Source organism: Rhincodon typus, chromosome 17 (genome assembly GCF_021869965.1).
Source record: "Rhincodon typus isolate 14 chromosome 17, sRhiTyp1.1, whole genome shotgun sequence".
Classification (NCBI taxonomy): Eukaryota; Metazoa; Chordata; class Chondrichthyes; order Orectolobiformes; family Rhincodontidae; genus Rhincodon; species Rhincodon typus.
The window spans coordinates 17,905,570-17,930,090 of record NC_063348.1 but is presented as its reverse complement, the minus strand read 5'-3'; the positions used below and the strand labels follow the sequence as shown (position 1 = coordinate 17,930,090).

At 39.3% G+C, this 24,521-nt stretch overlaps 1 protein-coding gene across 1 annotated transcript in view; it reads right to left on the bottom strand.

Moving 5' to 3' along the window:
• Positions 1-7,886: 7,886 nt before the first annotated feature.
• The window catches only part of LOC109928229 (cleavage and polyadenylation specificity factor subunit 6), a gene marked incomplete at its 5' end in the record, with an annotated part of 48,483 nt that continues 31,848 nt past the window's right edge, over positions 7,887-24,521 (bottom strand). The window contains 5 exons of the mRNA XM_048607304.1: positions 7,887-8,413; positions 13,520-13,710; positions 15,750-15,903; positions 17,830-17,945; positions 20,371-20,905. Of these exons, the coding sequence (XP_048463261.1) occupies positions 13,521-13,710; positions 15,750-15,903; positions 17,830-17,945; positions 20,371-20,905 (995 nt within the window). The remainder of the gene's footprint in view (positions 8,414-13,519; positions 13,711-15,749; positions 15,904-17,829; positions 17,946-20,370; positions 20,906-24,521) is intronic.

Genomic DNA, 24,521 nt, shown 5'->3' with positions numbered 1-24,521 from the left:
AGTTTCTCCAAAAAAGTTGAAATTATTCTGATTGTAGAATGGTAGAGCACAGGAGATGGAAAAAACGCAAGTATTCCAAAAGAAGATCATCTTCGGCCACAATTTCCAAAAACTACATACAGCTGCTAGATGTCAAAAATGGGCATGTGAAGTAATAAAATAGCTGACTGAAGAATTCTTACTATGTTCGAGAAGCACAGATAATTTGATTCCAATTGAAAATTAATTTCAAAGTTATCTTAAATTTTTTTTTTGCTTGTTATGCACAATAAAAAGAAATTTGCCAACTGCTATCAAATCTGCCCACTCTTCTGAAACTAGATATCAAAAGGATTATCCAAGTTCTTCCTGACTACAATTCTTATTCACTGCTTGTGGGAAATTTGTAGGACATTAATAGAATGAAGAACCATGGGCTGGATGTAATGTTCCCAAAACTTGGGAACTACTCTCCACCACTCTCTTCCTGCACGCCAAACCATCATGCATGTGAGAATGAAGTGGGGAATGAGGATATCAGGTCAGCAATAAAATTTCATCATGCCAGCTTCCGACCATTTTGAAATGACTAAATAACAAGCTGTTAAACTTGTTAATGACCCAATCATCTGCAATTTTTTTGGTTGCTGGCTGTATATCTCGCATATTAGGTGTGAAAATATTTAGGATTAATTTACAGCAGCCATCACAAGAGCTCAGGAAACGGGCTGTATTGGAGCCACGGTTGAATGTGTTGGAAGATTCAGCTGGGGAAGGTGGCATCTCTATATGTTTCTTTAACCCAATTTTTAAAATCCTTTTAATCCTTCAATAAAAAATAAAGACTGATTATGAAGGCAAGAGGCCTTTAAACTTGTAGCCATGACCGACTTCCTGGTCACAGTAATATCCCTCTGCCACATGATGTCGCTACCTATGATGGTGATTAGGTGCAGATTCTCCCATGTCGTTTAATTAGCCTCCTTCCCAGCAGACAACTGTGCATTTACCATCCACATTTGATTGGATGGGCTATGATGGTGGGAACTTAGAGTAAATGGACAACTCAGTTTATGTTCTCTTTTCTCATTGTGCCAAAAACCGTAAAGTCTGGCACCCTGTCTACTTTGGGTTTATGATGTTTTGGCACAGCCCCTCAAGGCTCCAATGACAAGTACTCCTGTCATTTAAAATGTCTTTTTTAAAGCTTTTGTTCCTGCATTCTGTGCTTATCCTTTAGTGTATTGCATTTGTACTAAGCGCAGAATACATGACATTTCGAGCCCTTAATATATGAAGCGGATCAAATAAAACAAAAACCAGAGTAGACGTCACTGGACTTTATCCTCAGCTTCAGTCCAATAAGCTACTTCTTTCAATCCACTTGTATTTCCAGACGTGCATCCACTTCTCAGAGTGACATCCTGAATTACAGATGATCTCATGTAACTTAGGGACTGAATTGAAATTGTCCAAACTTACTTCACATTAGGCAGTTACAGCTAAAAAATTTGATACTGTGATTCCATAAATCTGGCATGGAACACCAGTATTCTAATCCACAATGCAGGGACATGCGTGATCCGTGCTTCGGAGATAACTGTATTGTTGTTGCCCACTCTGCACTAGATTCCAAGTCACTCTATTTCTTCAGGAATGTTGGTCTCTCCCTAAGTGTTGCCAAAATAAATGTCATATATCAACTCTCACCTGGTCAGCCATAAATACCACCTCCCATATATGTTGAAGGGGACACCGTGGAATACTTTAAGCACTTCCCATATCTTGGCATGACCTCTCTCAAAATATCACCATTCAGAAGGAAATCCAGCACCAGATAACCAGTGTCAGTTCAGGCTTCTACAAACTATTGCAACGAGTTCTGGACAACAAAGACCTTTCAAGTCAAATGAATCCCTAGTGTATAGAACTGTTATCACCAATCTCCTGAACTGCAGTGAGAGCTGGACTGCATATCAATGACACATAAGAACACTAGAGAAGTTCCATTAGCAATGGCTCCCTTACATCCTCTGAATTCAAGAGGTGGATCATTGAACAAATGCTAGTGTCCTTCTTAAAGCCAGCTCTGCAAGCATTCAGGCAAAACTCCTGAAAAATCATTTTTAGTGAACAGGACACTACATCTGAATAGCTGTAAAACATTTCCCCCATCAAATTCTTTCATATGTTCTATTTAAAATGTGGCAGCATTGACATTAATGACTGGGTTGGTTTTAAGGGGAGGTGATTGCATGATAGAAATTATACTGGACTAATCATCCTGGTTTTTGTTCTGGGGTCATGGGTTTGAATTCTACTATGACAGATGGTGGAAGTTGAATTCAGTAAAGAAAATTGGCCTAATGGTGACCATGTAACCACTGTCAATTGTAATAATAAACTTATCTGGTTCATAACTCCTTTAGGGAAGAAAATCAGTCATCCTTACCTGGTCTGGGTTACATGTTACTCAGAACCATAACAATGTACTTCACTGTTAACTGTCCTCTGGACAGTAAGTAATTACTGCTGGTCTAGCCAGTGATTGCCACATCCTACCAATGAATAAAACTAAACAGCACTGGAAATACATAGGGGAAGGAGGTACATTTGCTCGTGAAATCTTCAAAACACCTGAGAGATTTCAATTACAGGCAACCAAATGGACAAAGTCACCCCATGAATGAAGTAGACAAGATAGGGCAGTGTGTGGTAGCACAGTGGTCTGAATTACTGCCTCACAGCGCTAGGGACCTGGGCTGGATTTTAGCCTTGGGTGACTGACTGTGGGGAGTTTGCACATTCTCCCCACGTCTGTGTGGTTTTCCTCTGGGTGCTCTGGTTACTTTCTGTGTCCACCGATGTACAGGTTAGGTGGATTAGCCATACTAAATTGCCCCATGAATGTGCAGGCTTAGGTGGGTTAGCCATGGTAAATGTGGGGTTACAGGGATAGGGTGGGATGCTGTTTGGAGGGTCAGTGCAGACTTGATGGGCTGAATGGCCTCTTTCTGCACTTAGGGATTGTATGATCAATAAGGAGCTGCTCTTCCAATCCCAGGCTAATATTCTGTTGCATTTACTGTTGATAGACTCAGGCTCAGAGTGAATAGCAGCGAACAAGGTGAGTAAAATACCAGAGAAGCATTCTCCCAGGTTACACTGTAGCTAAGAGATGCAGAGCTAGGAATTGGACAATTGCCTTGGCCAGGAAAGTCGAGCCGGTCTGAGCCTCGGGTGTGTCCTTTCTTTGAAAGCTCAGGCTGGAGGTTGATTATTTTTGTGTGTTAAAGTGTCCATGAGTTATTTTGAAAAAACTTTTGTTGCTGATACTAATGAGCAGGATGGGAGGAGTGCATTGCACTGTCATTTTCTACTTCCACTACTTTCCAGATCACACTATAAATCTAATTGTTTATCTGGTTCTTGATTTGGCCAGTCATATACTTTCTGTATATTACATAAAAGGATCCATCAAACAATCTCATCTAATAAACACAAAATTAATGATTTATTATAAAAGTGTATTCTACAAAGATGTAGAATTGGCTAACACAGTTTCTAACATTATAATATAAATGGTTACCTTCTAAGTATCCCAAAATACATGCACAAACACTTTAGGTGAAGAGAAACAAAAAGAAAATAGATTTCTCTTCCTTCAGGGATTCTGGGAGGAAGGTCTGCTCAGCTGATCTCTCCTATTTCTGTAAAGGACCCTCTTGTTGAGTTCAGGGTGAAACCTATTTGTTTTTCAGGGTGAGTGATTTGCAGGAAATTCTCCATATTGTATTTCTTGAGCAAGTTGTGTCTGCCAAGACTTAGAGCCAAACATGCATGATTAATATTATGCCAGAGTAACGGAACGACAAAATTCAGAACATCCTATGCTTTATCCATCTTGCCTTTTAAGTACAACCTTAATTTCCAGGAAGTAGTTTTAAAGTGAACATCTGCAGGGAGAAATTAATTTTCTCTCTTTTCCTGAATTGTATGTGTTTTCTGTAAGTCACAAGGCTAGACGTTTATACTTCGATGCTACTGACTACGTTAACCAGTTCTGAGGAGGGGTCACCAGACCTGAAACATTAACTCTGATTTTTTTTTCCACACATGCTGCCGGACCTGCTTAGCTTTTTCAGCAACTTCTGTCTTTGTTCTTTCAGCTTTTATGTTAATCAGTTGTTGCATCTTTATTCAATAAGTTTAGCTTTGATAATAAAGCATTTTTAGTTTATTAAGAAACCAGTTTGTTAGATCTTTTTACTTAAACCCCAACCCTAACTTTTTCTATATTAGAGCTTAAATAAAAAGAATTTAATTGGCCATTTCACTAACTGGAAAGACTGTTTTTACTTTATGATTTGGTCTAGGGAGTAATAGGACTAGAGTGACAGCACATTCTTCTAGCTTAGGTTATAACATAGGGCTCCTGATACTGAACTGGACCTACAGACCTTTGAGAGGCCTGGCAGAATACTGGTGCTTGATTGGGAGATAGCACTACCCTCACCGCTCAGGTTTCCAGTTTCAAACTGTAGATCTAGCTTTAATTACCTTAATGGACATGATTTCCGTAATTAAAATCAGTGCTTGCTATTTCCTGGTAGCTGTCAGTTTGTCTGCTTGTTAATATTGGGACACAATGAGAAACCAACAAGATCAGAGGGGTGATGTGATTGCATTATTTTAACTGCCCCAGCCTAATTTCCACCTAAAGAGAACAGATAAAATCAGGGAAAACATAGAGAATGCTGGAGAAACTCAGAAGATCTGGCAGCGTCTGTGGAGAGAGAAACAGGGGTAACATTTTGAGTCCAGTAATAGTCTTCTGCAGAACTCAGGGAGTTCAACAAAATCAGAGTTAATGTTTCAATTCATGCAAAGAATATCATTTCTGGACACTAAACATAAATCACTTTACTCCTTGAAATAAGAATGGTAAAAACTAGGAGCAGGAGTAGGCAATTCAGCCCCTTGGGCCTCCTCTGCTACTTAATACAGTCATGGCTGATCTCAACTCAGCCTTAGCTCCACTTTCCTGCCTGTTGTCCATAATCCATAAACTAACTACTAATTAAAAATCCACCTCTCCCTTAAATTTACTCAGTCCCAGCATCCACATAAGTCTGGGGTAGTGAATTACACAAATTCATGAGAATTTGAGAGAAGTAATTTCTCCTTATCTGTTTTAAATCTACTTCCCCTTAACCTAAAACATTCTAGGTATGTCAAGGACTTAATGAGCGTTCATCTAATTCGTTTCATGTCACTTGGAAAGATTCATTGTCAATGTAAAAAAAAATCAATGTTGATTGTTGTACCTTCAGACCAGCAGCAAATCATTTGCATCCTGTAATCTAAAGTTTGACGAACAAATTAATAAAGGCTGACTTACATTTTTGCTTTAAGAATTTAATATATCTAATAGTAATCCACTTACATAATCGCATCCAAAGCCCAATCTACTTTTAGATTGCTTTCCAAATGCAGTGACTCCCCCATCGTTCATCAGTTGTTACATTAATGCTTTCTACCACCTGTTATCAAACTGCATTGTCTTGGTTGAATAAATCTTAAATCTGGTTAATCCATACCAAATCTCCATTGTATGCTGCAACCATTCCCATCCATTCTATTCTGGGCTAGGTTTGAATCTGGTTTGAGAAATTTAAGAAACCTTTGCAATCCACTGAATTTTCAATGTGCCCATCTTTAGTAAGAATCAGATTCACAAGTTCATTGTACAGAAGAACAGGATACATGGCACAGAACTTCAAGGCAATGTACCAGTCCTATACCTCTCCTCTGCTGCAAGTCTTCAGTTCAATGCATTAGTTTCATTTTCCTCAGACATGTCTCAAATATAGGGTTTTCCTCTACACATCAAGTTTAAAAAAAGACAGCAAGGCATCAGGAATCTACATTTTAATACACTGGAGCTATTTGTGTCACTAAAATATACATAGTAACAAGCTACAAAAAAAAACACAACATTTTTTTATTTCACAGTAAACGCACAAGCACAATACAAAGTCACCAACATATCTTCCTTTTTTGTTAAATTGGTACCACTAAAAAAATTACACTTTTCCATTTTAAAAAAAAACAGAAACCTGCCATAGATGAAGGAAGATTCAAATTCTGCGTGGAATGCTAAAGCTAATTCATAATTTTTCCTGCATTTCCCCTCGTCCCCCATGGGTGTTGGCACCAACTGTAGTAGCACCAAGCCAGCAGTGCCAACTCAGTTGAAATTCCCACAGTAGTTATGGTATTCCCATTTCAAAGTAAAAGAATTAAATCAAAAACTTTAAAGAGGGGTCTGGTCTGCCTCAGGGACCACTGCCAAATTGAAGAGATTCTTACCATTGACTTTGCATGTGCAACATATCATCAAGGTAGCGTTTGAAATGAATCACTTGATTGTTTGCTAACATTTATACTCGATCACTCTTTACAAATCCTTCATGGTGTGCACTGCACAGGTTTTCATGCAGCAATGTCCATTTAAGTTCCTAATAAAAACCTCAGGTTCTAGTCAAAATGACCATCACTAACCTGCCCCATCATTTCATCATTAAAACCATTATTGCATGATATGCTGTTCAGTCTTTTACTCCTCGTACTCAGAGCTGCGGAAAGCATTCCACTCTATAGTTGGACATGTGCAGGCAATAGTTGCAAACAACTCCAGACAACCACTGGTCTGGAGACTAGATGAGCCAGAAGCAAGCAAATGCTGAAGGCTGCAGCACTTGTCTACTACCATCAAATGTCATGAATATTCACGATTTGTATAATTTATTGTATTCAGAGAGTACAAGGGACAGCTCACCACATTTGCTTTACAAACAAAAGGACTTCATAGTTTCATATTAACCCTACAACATCACCCAACAGTGGCAAAATTGCAGCTGCTATTGTTGCAATATGCCTGAAAATGCAGAGGGTTATTAAAACTTAACAAATTCTCAATATCATTTCAAACTTTTTCTCGGGGGAGGGGTTTGAGGGGGCAGAGGAAGCACAGTTTTCGGTGTGTCTACTGCATTCTTTATTCCACAAAATTATTGCCAACAGGTTCCCAGTAATTCTTAACAACTTATTTTCACATTTCAAAGCAGTTAAATTAATCCATGTAAGCATGGCTGTTTGCTACTATTTATTGCAAATAGTACATCCAGTGAGATTTTCTTTCATTAATGTAGTAGCGATGCAGAGCAGCTAAGTGAATTCTGAGAACCATGAAAGCCATACATTTGGGAGAACTACTCAGTGGGACAGAATGTAAAGCGTATTTCTGTTATTCTAACAAATTTAAGTTATTTCTTTTTTAAAAAAAGCTCAACAAATGAGAGATTTTGCAGGTGTGCTAGAAGTTGTACTGTTTTGACTACAAAAATGTATAATCTCAAAAAAGATATTACAAATCTTCATTTTCTGTTTGAAATTTACAACCAAAATATTTTTGCAAAGCTAGCATCACAAGCAAAAAGCATTTTGCTGACTGGATGTGATCCAAGCCGACACTATGATACACAAAGGAGGATCTGGACAACACTAACACTGTTCTACACACGGACAAACAGGGAAATTCATCAGGCTGTTACTAACTATTCGCAAGTCATGGAACACAGATGGAACACTTATTTTACCTGCACCCCTGCTTTCACCCAAACATGAAAAATTTTAAAAAATATTTATTCCATGGCAGACTAATGACAGTCAGAAATCATGTGCACATTCGCAGCTTGGAAAGTGTAAAAACATCTAGTGGGAAGATTTCCCTTGATTGTTATTTCCAGTGAAATCCAAAATCTGTTTACTTAAAACTTAGCTAGTAACAGTGAGTGACCAGAGGAAATGCTCCAAAATTATCCACAGAAAACAAACAGACATAATTAGTTGCAAGATTTTATTCAAAACAATGCAACCAACCGATGACATTTACCCGTTTACCCCCTAAATGTTTTACCAGTGATCCATCAACTGGTACTACATATTAGGGCTCAGGCCAATGCCCTCAGTGGACAGTTAAAAGTTTGGCACGGATGCTTACTGCAATCAGTCAAACATGCAGCTTCCCACTGAAGATGCCCTCCAAGTCATCTGCACCTCATTGTAAAAAGATTTTCCCGGCCAGCAACGTTTAAAGAAACTGAGAATGTAAAAAAAGTTTAATATATAATTGCTGAACAAAACAAGTTGTTCGACATAATAGCAGGTCAATGTTCCAGAAAGCCACACCCAACTGGAAAAATTCTTCAAGTTGCAGCTCCGTGTGTAATAACACTTTCTACAGCCCATGGTGTGCACACACCTCTCCCGGGAATTTAGCTCCTTTCTTCACTCATTTCAAAATGTCTTCCTGATTTTTTTTAAAATTTTTCTCCTGATCCAGGATCTGTACAAAGGTGAAAATTGTTCTCTGCAGATTGAGGGGTTAGAGAAGAGGAACAAAGAGAATAACAGGCATTAATTTAACTTGATAAAATTTTAAGAGTCAGGGCTATTGAAGGAATATCAACCATATCTATCTCCTCTAACAATCACAGTGATTCCCCTCCTGTCCAATCCTCCCCTCTTCATCAAGACATTGCACAACAGTTTCACATTAATATTTCTGCCATGTTGCCAGAATTATAAGGCCAAACCATGTTGTCAGATGCTTTTCACTGGAAGGGGGGGTGGCATTGCAACCAAGCTCAATCTTTATTTCACTCAATGTCTAGCCATAAGCACTTTGCAGCAATAATTCATTGTATCATGACCAGGAATAGGAAAATTTTCAGACTTCTCTACACACCTTGTGAAGGTCAGGGTTCAGTAGTGGTGTTCATGTTGTGGTTAAACAAAAACTGTCATTTAATTTCTGAGACTCATTTGCCTGGTCCTAAAGAATCTGCGAGATGGTTCTGTGGCATTTGGTAAGGGCATCTAAAGGAGGGAAAATTCTACCTGGTCCTTACCAACCTACCTTTTGGAGATGTGCCTGTCCATGATGGTATTGATTGCAGTCGCCACTTCTCAATCCTTGTGGAGACAAAGTCACACCTTCACATTGAGAATTCCCTCCATTATGTTGTGTAGTGTGATCACTTTGTTTAGTGGGTTAGATTTCAAAAAGATTTGCCAACTCAAGACTGGACATCCATGAGGTGCTATGGGCCAACAGCAGCAGAATTGTAATCAAACACAATCTATAATCTTTCAGCATTGCATATGCCCCACTCCACCATTATTACCAAGCCAGGAGATGAACCCTGGTTCAATGAAGATTGCAGGAGAGAATGTCAGGAGCAGCATCACAAATAAGTAAAATAAGGTGTCAAACTGGTGGAACTACAACACGGGACTAACTGCATGCCAAACAACAAAGACAAGGCTAAACAATTCCACAACTAACAGATCAGATCCAAGCTTTGCCAGTCCTTCCACATCTAATCATGAATAGTGGTGGACAATTAAACTACAGGAGGTAATGGGTCCACAATTTGTATCCTCAGTAATAGGACAGCACAGCATATAAAGGCTAAAGACAAAGCTGAAGAAGTGCCTTCATTTTTAGCCTGGAGTGCCAAGTGGATGATTTCCTTCTGAGGTCCCCAGCATCACAGATGCCAATCATCAAATTGATTCACTCCACGCAACATCAAAAATAGCTGAAGGTGCTAGATACACAAAGACTATGGACCCCAAGAACACTCCAGCAACAATACAGAAGACTTGTGCTCCAGAATTAGCTGTACCCCGAGCCAAAATTTACCATTTCAGCTACAACACAGGTATCTACTCAGCTAATTACCACTATCAGTCTACTCTCAATCATCAGTAAAGCGATAGAAGGGTTCATCAACAGTGCTATTGCATGGTAATTGCAAAGGAATAACCTCCTCACTGACCCTTAGTTTGAGTTCCATCAAGGCCGCTTGTGATCTCATTGCAGACTTGGTCCAAACATGAACTCCAGAGGTGAAGTCATAGAGTCACACAGTACAGACAAGTAAGATTAACTGCCCTGACATCAAAGCATCATTTGACCGATTATTGCATCAAGGAGACCTAATAAAACTGGAGTCAGTGGGAATCTGGGGAAAACTTTGCACTTGTTGGTGTTATATCTAGCACAAAGAAAGATGGCTGTGGTTACTGGACACCAATTTTTCTATGCCCAGTACAACATTGCAGGAGTGCCTCAGTATAAATAATCTCTAATCAACCTGTTCAGAGATGCTATTACACACTTCTGGATTAGGTAGGACTTGATCACAGGTTTCCTGGCTCAAAGGTAGGAACACACTACCACTGTGCCGCAAGAACTCTAGTTTTTCAGGATAGCGTCCTCGGCCCCACAATCTTCAGCTGCTTCTTTAAAGACTTTTCTTTCATTGGAAGGTCAGACGTGGGAATGTTCACTGATGATTGCACAATGTTTAATAAAATTTGCAACATCTCAGATAATGAAACAGTCCACATTGATATGGAGAAAGACCTTGATAACATTCAGGATTGGGCCAGTGGTAAGTAACATTCACGGTACACAAATGTTGTGAAATGATCATCTCCAATGAGAGAGAATCTAACCATTCATCCTTGATATTCAATGGCATTATCATCATGGAATTCATCCACTATCAACATGTGGGAGTTACTTCGACCAAAACCTGAACTAGGCCAGTACTGTGGCTACAAGCGCAGGTCAGGGACCGAGAATTCTGCATGAAGTAACTCATTTTCTGTCTCCTCACTGTCTATCCAACATCTACAGGGTACAAGTCAGGATGGTGATGGAATATTCTCCAGTTGCCTAGTTGACTTGAGAAGCTTGACACCACCCAAGAGAAATCAGCCTGCTTGATTGGCAATAAGCAACTCCTTCAGTGATGTTCTGGGGCTGAAATGATGAACTACACCCATCTTCCATTGTGCTAATTATAACTCCATTCCATAGAGTTCTCCCCCAGATTCCCACTGACCCAGGAACTTTGATCCCACAGTCAGTCAAATGCTGACTTGATATCAAGGATAATGACTTCTCCTCAAATTCACCTCTCATCAATAATTGGACATAAGCTTTAATGAAATCAACGGCTAGGTGAGCTGGTGAAACCCAAACAGAGCATGAGTGAGCAGGTTCTGGTTGAGTAGATGTTTCTTGATAATACCTTCTATCATTTCACTCATGACTGAGAGTAGACTGATGGGGCATTAATTGGCCATGTTAGATTAGTCCTGCTTTTTGTGGACAGGATGTACCTGGGCAATTTTTCACATTTCCAGGTATATGCCAGTGTTATAATAATACTAGAACAGCTTGTCTCGGGAATGTCGCTAGTTCTGCAGCACATGTCTTCACCAGTCTTTTTGAAATGTTATCGGGGCAACTGACATTATACTAAAGCTCTACCTAACTTTAGTCCAGATTTTCAAGATTCCATACATCTTTGAAGAGAAGTAGCTAACTTTCACCCTAAATCAGCACCATCAACTCACTTCTTTTAATGGAAAATTGCTGGACAGAGCTGAATTCAGAAGTGAAATAACAGGAACTGTCCTTGACATCAAGACGGCATTTGATGGAGTATGGCTTCAAGGAAACCCAGCAAAACTGGAGTCAATGGGAATCGGGGGAAATTCTCCAATCATTACTAGCATAAAGTAAGGTGTCTATGGTTGTTAGAGGTTAATCAATTCATGTCCAGGTTATCTCCACAGGAGTTCCTCAGTGTAGCATTTTAAGCCCTGTAATCTTCAGCTGCTTCATCAATGACCTTCCGCCATCATAAGGTCAAAAGTGGGGATATTCGCTGATGATTGTGCAATGTTCAGTACCATTTGTAGCTCATCAGATGCTGAAGTAATCCATGTCCAAATACAGTAATCCTGGACAATACTCAGATTTGTGTTGATAGTAGCAAGTAACATTTGAGACCCACAAGTGCCAGGCAATGATCATCGTCAAGAAAGAATCCAACCAACGCCCCTTAATGTTTAATGTCATTACATCATTGAATTCCCCACTTTAAAAATTTTGAGGGTTACCATTGACTGAAAACTAAACTGGACCAGCCATATAAATATTGTCGCTACAAGGACAGGTCAGAGGCTGGAAAGTGTGTGCAAAGTCTACCATCTTAAAGTGCAAGTCAGGAGGGTGATGGAATTGTCTCCACTTGCCTAGATGAGTGCAACTCCAACAATACTCAAAGGATCCAACAGCATCCAGGACAAAGTACCTGCTTGATTGGCACCCTACCCACTACCTTGAATATTCACTCCCTCTACCATCAGTGCAAAGTAGCAGCAGTGTGTAACATCTTCATGATGTGTTGCAGTAAGTCACCCAGGTTCTTTCAACAGCATGTTCTAAACTCATAACCTCTGCCACCTAAAAGGATAAAGGCAACAAATGCAAAAGAACACCACCAACTCCAAATTCCCCTCTCAGCCACATAGACCACTGACTTGAAACTAATTTGCCATTCTTTCACTGTCACTCGGCCAAAATCCTGAAATGTCCTCCGTCACAAAACTGGGAGTACCACCACCACATGAAATTCAATAATTCAAGAAGATGGCTCACCACCATATAATGAAGGGTATTTGGGGAGGGCAGTAAATGCTGGCTTAGCCAGTGGCATCCACTTTCCGTAAAATAATCATTTTTTAATTAGCCATCTTTTGCCCATGGCCAAGATTATAAATCCCAAGCTTCAGGACTTTGTCATCAGGTTAAAAGGTGGGTCTGAAGTCTGCAATGAGTGGAGAACACAGTCATTCACTTGTGATTTTTTTTTTCCAGTTTGATTAACAAAGGCCATATAGTGGGTTAGCTGTCAGTCCATTACAGGACTTTGGAAGTACTCTTGAAGCTGGAGGGCCAATTAGAGGCATTCTAGCTTGGAAGCAGCTATGGCAGGTAAGTAAGGTATAGGGTCCGCCAAAACATCTTTCCAATTTTTTTAAAAATTGGAAATAAAAACAGGTCATTGTGGGATGGTGAGGGGAGGAACTCACCATAGAGTGGTCTGCAGTTACAGCTGAAGATGGAAAATAAAGGAATGTGTCCAAGCCTGGCTAGAGCACTGGCTCCCCTGCTCGTACCACTGCTGCCATTGGGCAGCGACCTCCAGACAGTGGCCATGCTACTTGTGAGCTGTGAGACCTGGATACAAAGTGGAAAATTCAAGTTGCCAAAGAAAAAGTGATTTTAATTCTCATTCACATTTTCACATTTTACTATTGCTCTTCAAACCCTCAACTGTGGTGATTGTAATGCAAAACACACTTACACTGTTTGGTGAGGTGAACAGACCACGCACCACACTCATTTCACCTTAGAATAAATAGCTGAAGGACAGGAAGAAGCTGGAGGACTAGCATGCAGGTTGGCCAGTCCCTGCCCACTCAATGAGGTCCATATATTTAGTCACAACTTTCCAAAACTGCAGTAGTCCATTGTGGAGAATGCTTTAAAATGTAATAAGGCAATTACGATGCTTCTTTTTAAACAAGCTTTACTTTCCAAGCATACCTTAGCGATGCCTATACTCTCTCTCTCGCTCTCTTTCCTTGTCACGGTCCCGGTCTCTATGCCGATCTCGTTCTCTACTTCTCTCACGGTGATAATCTTCATGCCGATCCTCACTGTGAGAGCGTTCCCTGTGTCTACGGCTTCTGTCATGAGAACGGCTGTACTCTCGGTCTCGTGATCTCTCTCTCTTCCTGTAAATAGAAATGTAATAAATCCAATCATTTTTGCCAGCTTACTTTCAGGATATGTTTGAATACCCTTTCAGCAATATAGTGTCAATTGCTTAATGAAGAAATATTAAATAATGACAGATTCAATGTTACCATAGAAAACAAAATGATAAGCAAGAAATTATTGTACATTAGAAATAGGAATGAGAATAGACCATTGTAGCCTTTTGAGCCTGCTCCGTCATTTATGAATATCACCGATGCTCAACCTCAACTCCAGTCTCTTGCTTGATCTCCACATCCCTAGATTCCCTTTTGAGCCCAAAAATTTATTGATTTCGGCTTTGAATCTAGTCAACAACTGAGCATCCACTGCCTATTCTGTCAGCTCCCCAAATTAGTGGAACTGGGTTGTGTTGAACAGGTAGATTCAAGATGTTACCCGTGGCCTATGCTCAGTTGAGTGATCTCAATTAAATACCACCTAAGAAAACTGCCAAATACTAGTCTGTCTGATAATAAATTATAGAGAAAACACAGAAATAGGATTTGGGCATTTATCTTCCAAGCCTGTTAATTCAATGAGATCATGGCTGAACTGCGACTTAACTCCATATATCCCAACCATTTGCTCATACCTTTGACTGACAAAAATCTGTCAGTCTCAGTCTTAAAATTTATCAATTTTCATTTGTAAGAATGTATTTGGCCTTTCTCCCGCCTTTTGTCTGAACGGTTTCTCATGAAATGTCTGATTCTAACTTTTAGACTATGTCCCCTTGTTCTAGACTTTCCAGCTAAATTCATACAGTACAGAAGAGATCTTTTAGTCCGTCATGTGTGAACCGCTAAAAATATACTAAGTGCCTACACGAGTCTCACTTTACTACACCAGGCCCATAGTCTTGAATGTTAATTTGCTTCAAGTGCTCATCCAAGTACTTTTTAAAAGGTTGAGGTTTCCTGCCTCAACTACCCTCCCAGCAATGCATTCCAGGACCTCACCACCCTCTGGGTTAAAAGGCTTTTCCTTAAGTACTCTGTAAAACTTGCTGCCTTGCACTTTAAAATTATGCCACCTTGTCATTGATCCTTCACTTAAGGAGAACAGCTGCTTTCTACCCACCCTCGTGGGTCCCCTGTCCATGCTCATCATAATCTTGTATACCTCAGTCAGTTACCCCCATCTGTTCCAAACAAAATGAACCAAACTTATCCAGCCTCTCTTTATAGCTGAAATGTTTCATATCAATCAATTTCCTGGTGAATCTCCTTTGCAGCCCCTCTAGTGCAAACACATCCTTCCTTTATGTGGTGATCAGACTGCACACAGTACTCCAAATGTGGCCTAACCAAAATTCTGTACAGCTCCAACATGATCCCCTGGCTCTTTAATCTGCCTCAACTGATAAAGGCAAGCACCCACATACCTTCTTAACTACCCCATTAACTTGTTCTGCACCTTCAGAGGTCTGCAGACAACACTCCAAGATCCCTGTGTTCCTCGAAACCTCATGGTGTTTTGCCATTTTTAGCAGAAATAGTTTCTGTTCCCCCTAATATCTTGAAATCCTTGGTTACTCTAACTCTTTGGTTCTCATCACACAAGATTAATTTAGAATAACTTGCCCCCCTCCATAAATGATTGTAGTGGCACAGTGGTAATGTCACTGGACATGTATCCAGATAACAGATTAATTCTCTGACAATAAAGGTTCTAATCCCACCACCGAATTTAAATTCAGCTAATAGATCTGGATTATAAAGCTGGTTGCAGTAATGGTTACCATAAAACTATTATTGATTGATATAAAAACCCATCTGGTTAACTAATGTCCTTTAGGTAACAAAATTTGCCCTCCTCACTAGGTATAATCAACCCAGAGACACATCATCATGGTTGACACTTAGCTGCCCTCTGAAATAGAGTAGCAAGTTACTCAGTTCAAGGACATTTAGAGATGGGCAACAACTGCCTTAACAGGTTGTCTACACACCATGAAAGAACATTTTTAAAAGTTTCAATAGGTTAATTGAGATGGTGCTTATTATATGCTTACCTGGATCCTGACCCATATGACTTGGACTCAATTCCATGGAGGCAGTCCTGCAGGGAGCTGACCAGGACCTTACAGCGGTCATCTGCTGCAACTTTTGACTGTCTAATCAGGGCAATGGCCGTAAGTAATGTCTCAATTGCATTTCCGTAGTCGCCTATGTAACACAAATATCGATTCAGCTTCAGAACTTAACAGCAGTGCACTAATTGGTGCATGTAAATCATTATTCTAGAGGAATCTAAACTACAGCACTTCGACCATATGCAGCCAATGAATCCTAGCAGTAGGAGCACACAGCCCAGACAGCTGTCTTTTTTTACGCTTGTGTTTTGTTTCCCGATACTTGTCAATTTAAATGTGGCAGTTGTGAAGTTTGAAACAGCTATTCTAAGTCTCGTTGCCTCTGGTGGTTAAATTGTAAACTATATCAAGATCAAATGTAACATGAGATATACGTGAATTAATTAGAACACAGATCATCCTCATTCAATGCCTCTCCTTCACTCTCTGATTCTGTGAGACTTCATTCTCCTGGTTCCATTCTTATCTATTTATTCACTGTCACAATAGCTCTAACAATGGTTTCACTTCCTGCCCTGTGCATTGTCACCACAGTTATCCAACTCCTGCGCCACCTCCTCTTCTTCATCTACATAGTGAAATTACCCAAAGACATGAGGTCAATGTCCACATGTATGCTATTGGTACCCACTTCTACCTCTCCATCCTTTCCAACCTTACTCTGTGATGTTAGTCTGCTTGTCTGATATCCAGCCTTGGATAAATCATAATTTTGTTCAGGTAAACATTGGGAAAATTGATGTCATTTCTTTTAAGCACCCTTTTACAAACAATGTAACTTCATCACGAACTACACTCCCCTTCCTAGGTACCATCTTGGACTTATTTCTCCCAACCTTGGCATTCCTTTCAAAGTCGAGCTGAATGTTTTACACAAATCCTCTCCATCACAAAAACCTCTTACTTTCACCTTCAAACTTAACCCATCTGGTACAACCCTTCTTTCATTCCTTTGTCATCTCCAGATACAAATACTCCCATTTTTCCCTGGCTGGTCTTTCTTATTTCGTCTGAAATAATAACTGATCTAACACTTAGCTGGAAATATCCTATCATTATTGCCCTTTCCCAATTGCTACATTGCTCCTGGTCTCCCATCACCTCTACTTCAAAATTTCCATCCTTGATATTAGAAATCCCACCATACCTCGCCTTGCTTATCTCTGCAATTACCTCCAGCAATGCAATGAGCACCCACCCATGAAATTTCCTTTCCTCTAGTTCAAGCTCCTATGTAACCACCATTGCTGTGTCAGTTGCTTGGCCTCAAGTACTCTCTGTAAATGCTTCTGCCTCTTTTAAGACCCCACTAAAAACAAAAAAAATGTTTGATCAAGTCTTTTGCCATCCTTCTTTATTTCTCCTTCTCTGGCTTTCCTGTTGGTTTTTAAATTGTACCATTTGTGAAGTGTCCTAGGACACTGCACCATTAAAAAGTTGCTATCTGAATTTCCATTGGTGTGTTCTCAATGCTCCATGGTACACACCCTGCCTGGTCCATTAAAACAAAGATTTGGACAGTACTATGTTAACCAACCTATCTTCTTTCAGAAACTGAAACATTCTTCGTTTTTTGTTTTTCTATTTGGGCTCATTCACAAAGTGACAAAAACAGTCATTCACTAATTTATACTGCATATGGAATTTGCTTGCAGATTAAGCACACATAGGACATCAGGAAGCTGACATGCAGTGGGCAGCTTTCACCAGTAATATTTCACAAATCCTTCCTTTCTTGTTCTTCCTAAACTGCAGAAACATTATCACATACACAGTGCCTTATCTCTATATCCTCACTCTGTTGAAATTAAGGCTCATCATAGCATCTCTGACAGCAGTTCTGAAAATGTCCAAAAAACAACTCTGCATAGTTCACCACTTGAGAAGGGCATGGTGTGAGCACAGAGATGTGGACTCACTGTAGATTAGTACAGTTTTGTAGCTATCAAGTTATTAGATGCATAGAAATTGTACTGAAGACCTGCTTTTGCTCACTTACCTGTGCTAGCTCCAGCCACAGCTTTGGAGATGGCACTGCTAGAAATCGCTCGGTTCTTGTTCATCATTTCTTCAAACTCTGCTTCACTAAGAGGAGGACTACTGGAGTCAGGATCTCTGCAAAGATGGGAAAGGCATTTGATTCTTGACACATAAATTCAAATAAAACAGTTAGCAATTACCTCATCTTATTCTTAAAGTGATAACTCAAAGTTTGACTGAAACAAGGTCCGAAAATTAATACTAGATCTTGATGGCCAAGTGGCCAAGTTTTTCAGATGCACTTAGGGATCTTGGTACTCTGTGTGACTATGGATCTTTATTCATAGCCTGTCTGGTTGGCTGTGTTACAGAGCTAATATCAAAGCTGATTCCTCTTTTTATGCTCTCTAACACAAAAAAGTAAGCAAATGTCAATAGGAGGCAATATTATCTAATTAAAATATTCAGTAGATTTATTGATACTCAAGTTTCATTCTTTGTATGAAGTGCCATATATAACCTCAAAAACAAACAGAAAGAAAGCCCATTATTTCTTGAAGCTTTTTCTGATCTCGAGATAACTTATGATCTGCCAAATCAGAGAAGCCAAACAACTGCTATTTGCAAAAAACACCAAACAACATCAACTAGCCTTTCATTAACCTATAGATTATTTTTCCACAGGACAGGGCATGTTAGACTCCAAGCACTCACAAATATGTGAAAATCCCAGATTTCATACAATAAATGCTAATATATCTTGAGACAGACCCTTTATTCTCCAGGCATTGCTTTAATGTGACTGTATCATATTTCACAAAAGTACGAGAAAAAGGAAAGCATATTTTTCTAGTGGATTTCAGACAACATCTTCTATTGACAGAAATAATTTTAATTGACTTCAAAACGTGACTAGGACCAACAATGGCTTCCGGTTGACTATTTACAGCATTAAGACCATGTGATCTTAAAGGAACAAATCAAATTATCTATAGATTTCCATTAATAATAAAGCAGTACATTGCATATTATCACAGTTTAATTTTTTGCCAATATTTAAACAGTGTATCCTCTGAATTACAAATAAAGCCATGGTAATCTGCTAGAAGTTAGCTAATATGAAAAACATTAACAGCTTTATTTCAATGATTTTAAGCAATTAATTTATTAACTGATCTTTTGATATATTAAATGAGACCCAATCATCCACAATTTTCTGCTTCTCAATGTGGAACAGAAGCTTGCAGTAAGAGGTGGCAATAGTTTCAATGTCCTTTGAAATAATTACAGAGTGGTTACAATTTATAAGTGCAGCTGTTGGCAAGATCAACTGAGTTAATTCTATTCCCTCACCCTTTCTTCTCTGTCTTACAAGTATTTTCCCATCAGGTACTTATTCACTCCTCTTTTGCAAGTTGTATTATACTTGCCTCCCCTACTCCCTTAAATAGTGCAGTTATAGATCCTTAGCACTTGTCTAAAAAAATTCTTCAGTCAACATTGGTTGTTTTGTCAATCATCTGAAATCTGATTCTTGACCCTTCTGCCAGTATAAAGAGTTTATCTCTGGACTGCTCAAGGTTTTGTACACCTCCATTAAATCTCCACGAAATCTTTGTTTCTATAAGGAGTTTCTTTAATCTATCCAGCTTCTTCAATCTATCCTTGTAAATGAAATCCCTCTTCCCTGGAAAAATTCTCAAATCTTTTCTGCGTGTTGTTATGATCCCAGCTGAATGATACATCTGGACAAGACAGACCCTAGAATTAAATCTAGTTTAACAAATTATTTTTAAAAAATTGTAGTTAACATGGTGGCCATTCACTAAAACATAGTCATACAGACTGCAGAGTTCCTTTAAAAACATATGCTTATTACATATAAGAAAAAAGAAATACAAATTATTTATTTTTATAGCCCTGACTTCCTCTATGATTTCCTTACTTACTGCCCTCAGCATCAACACAATGGGATTTTTACGTACACTACTCACTGACATCAACCAGTGAATTCAATTTGGAGCATTGCAAATTGTACACTGCAGCATGTAAATAAAGAATTAAAAGCAACATGCACAGAAGTGAGGCCTATACTGGGAAGAATATTCCTCAAAATATTTTAGCTAAGATCCTGTGGCACTGGCCTCATGTAATGGGGAATTTGCCACAAATTTATGATAATTAGATTCCAACCTTCCTGTCCCTTTGTCAGACAAATCTCATCGACCCCAAATTAGTTTCCAGCTTACTTACTGGAGCTCACAATGTATCTCAATCAAACCCAATTCTGTCCTCATCCAAACTCCATGCGTGTCACTGGATAGGAATCAGAACACTTGTTAATCATTCCCTTCATCCCATAGCAGTGATAAAGTAAATCATCCAGAAGAGTGTGACTAGATTTCTTCCATGTCTACACAGTTTAGTGCTATCTCAATTCACCCATGGATGAGTTGGACAAAGGGTCCGGTTCCATGCTGTATGAATCTGTGACTCTACAAACAGAAAAGCAGCTGAAGACATAAAATGACATAACTCAGCTGGACAGATCTGTGCCTACCTTCCACGTTTGAATTCCTCTCTGTTGTACTGAGACGGTGATGGTCTGCCATAGACATCCCCAGGTGGTGGTGGAAGTCCTCTGCTATCAACTGGTGAAGGTAAGCTGGCATTTGGCGTTATAAAGAAGGCTGGGTTAATGTGGGGTGCAGGTGGAATAGCACCTGGAGGTGGTACTATCAAATGGGGTGGGAGTCCTGGTGGCAATGGAGGTACAATAGATCCTGGAGGGCCAGGTCGTGCTAAGAATGCACCTGGCGGGGGTAGGGGCCCTGGCTGCACTTGAAGTGGGGGTCCATATCCAGAATTGAGAGCAAGTGACATAGGAGGGGGCAGAAGGCCTGGCGGTGGAATTCCATGTGGATGTTCACCGTACGGAGGCCGACTAGGCAGCTGGAAGGAAGGTGGTAACTTATCCCTCCTGGGAGGTGCTGCAGCATTTTCAGCTGGTGATGGTCCTCTTCGTGGCAATGGAGAATCTCGATGGTCTGGGGAATTCACTGAGTCATGTGATTGGCTTCTCTGAGGATTCTGTCCTGTGGAAACATTTTAAAGCAAATCAGCAGTTAAATTGTGAATAGTGCTAATTCAGTAAATATGCTCACAAAAGTGAGGCTATCTGCATACTGGAACATAAGAACATTCAGCCTAAATTGCAATGTCTAGTGTTTCAACAGTAATGTTGATCGTCCACTTTCAAAATAGCACCACCTGCTGGCCTGACAACTGCTTTCATACTGCTTTGCAAATGGTTTCAGATATGATGCCAAACTGAAGTAAACTGTACAAGCTGTGGAGTACATTTCATACTGTTAGCTCTTAGTATCAGAGTATAGTTTCCCAAACATTTGAATACCTATTTACAGGAGACTGCCTCTATCTCAGTGGAGTGCAACTCGAGTCTGAGTGCAAGAAGAGAAATTAAGTCTCTGTTCCTACTTTTCCAAAACACTTTGAGGAGTGGAATTCTACTGGAGAATGCTACTTTTCTCAAATTAATGACCCACTAATAAAATCACTTTGAATGTACATTTTTTTCTGTAATTTCATCCTATAAGTTTATTTGAATAGTTATGTTTATTTCTAGAAGTCCTGACTTCAAAATCTATCCATTTGTACAGGGTTGAATAAAAAATCTAGTGATAAAAACAGGAAATACTGGAATGTGCAATCATCCTTGAGGATCTGTATTTCCACTGATTTTATCCAGTGTTCTACCAGTTAGACCAGAAGGAACCTGCTTCATTTCCACTGCTCGAGTTTCTCCAGTGTTCTACCAGTTAGACCAGAAAGAATCTGTTTTAAGTTCCACCATCTGATTTTATCCAGTGTTCTGTCAGTTAGGCCACAGGAACCTTATGCCGCAGCTCACATTGCTCCAGTGTTCTACCAGTTGGACCAGAAAGAATCTGCTTTCGTTTTCACTGTCGATTTTATCCAGTGTTCTACTAGTCAGACCAGAGAGAACCTGCTTTCCATGTGTTTTATTAACAAATTGGCAAGGCCACTGGGTTTCCATTTTCATAGAGAAATTAACAGAATTTTAGACGGCAGTATACAAAAGACGGACAAAAATAAAATCTGACTTTTTTCAATTACCAGAAACGATGACACTGAGAATTAATAATTCGTAGTAGAGTATTAATTGGAATGTTTGACTAAATGGTTACTTCAATGTTGAACTGTAATGGGACTGTGCCCAAAATCAAAGTACTTTGTTCATGTTTGAAGTACAATGGAGATAATCTACAACAAAGGACAAAAGTGACTGAGCACAAAGAAATATGAGTTGTTTGCAGAGCCAACTTGGGCTTTTAAGGGTTGGTCATGTCTAACAAATGTAATTTTTTTTTGAGTAAGCAACTAATCCAGAGGCATGCAATGACATTCCACTTAAGAGACCCAAGAATAATGCTAATGGAATTGAAGGTAATTCATTAAACTGGTTAAGAGATTGGTTAGGTGGTAGAAGATATGAGGAGATATGGGTAGGTACTGAAATTTGAAGCAAGTGACGAGTGATGCTCAACAGAATCTGTGTTGAGACTTCAATGTTGATTATATTTATTAATAAGTTAGACAACATACCTGACAGCCACATATCCAGGTTTGGTAACAAAGACAGGTGACATAGTAAGTACTGTAGACAAAGCATACAATTACAGGGACAGTGGTATGACTAACTGAGTGTAAAAATCTGTGACTGATGGATTTCAATGCAGGTATCCATTTGGACTAAAAATGGACAGATGTGAGAATTTTAGAAATGCTGGGAACAGGAGAGGTTCAAATGGTTTTAGAGGGAACAGGTGTGCAGATCGTGAAAATGCAACAGTCAGATACAAAAACAAATCAAAAAGACAAATGGGAAGTTAGCCTTTATACTTAGAAGACTGAAATATAAAGAAGTTTTACTATAATTTTACAAAGGCCTGCACAGTTCTGGATACTACCTTAGAACAGTTAAATTGGTCTGTAGCACAGATTCACCAGAATATTACAGGGCTCTAAGGGTTAAATTATGAGAATACATAAACTAAAATATTTCATAAACTACATAAAATACATAAACTAAATATTTCCTGCCTGATAGGACAATCTTTACTTTGATGTTTTAGCTCATAGTGCAGGAGATTCACCAATGTTGAAAAGAGTGGAGGTAAGCTAAATTACGAGGTAGTAAGTGATGTAAAACATCAGAGACTACAATGTAATGAAGAATGAGAGAATTAAACTGTTTTGAGGTCATGGTCAAGTGAGTTTGATAGCCTACCCTAATTTGTCTCCACTCTTATCACAGCTGCAACTTCTTATTCACTCTTAGATAAGTACACACTTTCAGCCGATGGCCATTCTAATCTGAAAATGCTGATCTCATCTGATCTCCGAAGCTAAGCAAACTCAGGCCTAGTCAGTACTTGAATGGAAGACCGCCTGGAAATACCAAGTGCAGTAGGCTTGCCCTCTTGTGGTGCAGGGGTAATATCCCTAACTCATGGACAGGGAGGCTCAGATTCAAGTCTCACTTGCTCCAGAGGTGTACAATAACATCTCAGAACAGGTCAACTAGAAAAAAATAGATTAACTTTCAAAAAAGTACACTCTTCCAGAAGTTTTTAAACTCACCTATTAATAAGATTTAATGGGAGAGAGAGAATGTACAACAGATGTCCCTTTCTGTTTATGGCCCCCTTTCCCCAAAATCCAAGGAAGCATGAAGGTCAACACTTATAACATATATTTAATAGCTTGACCAGGCACTGCCAACATTTATTCTCTGATGAAATGCTGGACAGCTGCTTTGTGGACACCCAAGAAAGAAAATCCTGGAAATCAGCATAAGAATTAGCCAAGATAGATTGCAACAACTTTGAAAGTTAATATTGTCTGAGCATGTGGTAGTTATGGAGTCATACAGTATGGAAAAAGACCCTTCGGTCCAACTCGTTCACACCAACTAGCCATCACAATCTGACCTTGTCCCATTTGCCTTCCTCTAAACCCTTCCTATTCATATACCCATCCAAATGCCTTTTAAATGTTGTAATGATTCCTGCCTCCACCACTTCCTCTGGTAGCTCATTCCATACACGCACCACCCTCTGTGTAAAAAAGTTACCCCTCATGTCCTTTTTAAATCTTCCCCCGACGTTAAAACTATGCCCTCTAGTTTTGGACTCTCCCACCCTAGGGAAAGATCTTGGCTATTCAACCTATCCATGCCCCTCATGATTCTATAAACTTATTTATCTCATAATTATTCTGCAAGGGAAGATGTTAAGTTTTGAAAAAAACTTCATTACTGTTGGTCATTCAATGAAAGCTCAACTGTTCTAACAGTCAATTTCTGCTTGTTTAGAAAGCTGTCAAATTGACTTGTAAAGTATTATTCAGCATATATACTTTTAGCTCTCGTTGATAGATAGCAAAAATAGTTGCTTCAATTAGGTTTGGGGTGAAGGTGACAATTGCAAGAACTGAAAAATATTTCAAACATTTAAGTATATTTTTACTTAAACATTTAAGTAAAGACAAGTACTTAAATTGCAGGGTTTTACCTCGCATTAGAGAGACAGACCATCGCAGAGGACCTGCATTTTATACATGGCAACATATTTGCACTTATTCACACTTTTAATGTAGCTTAAAAAC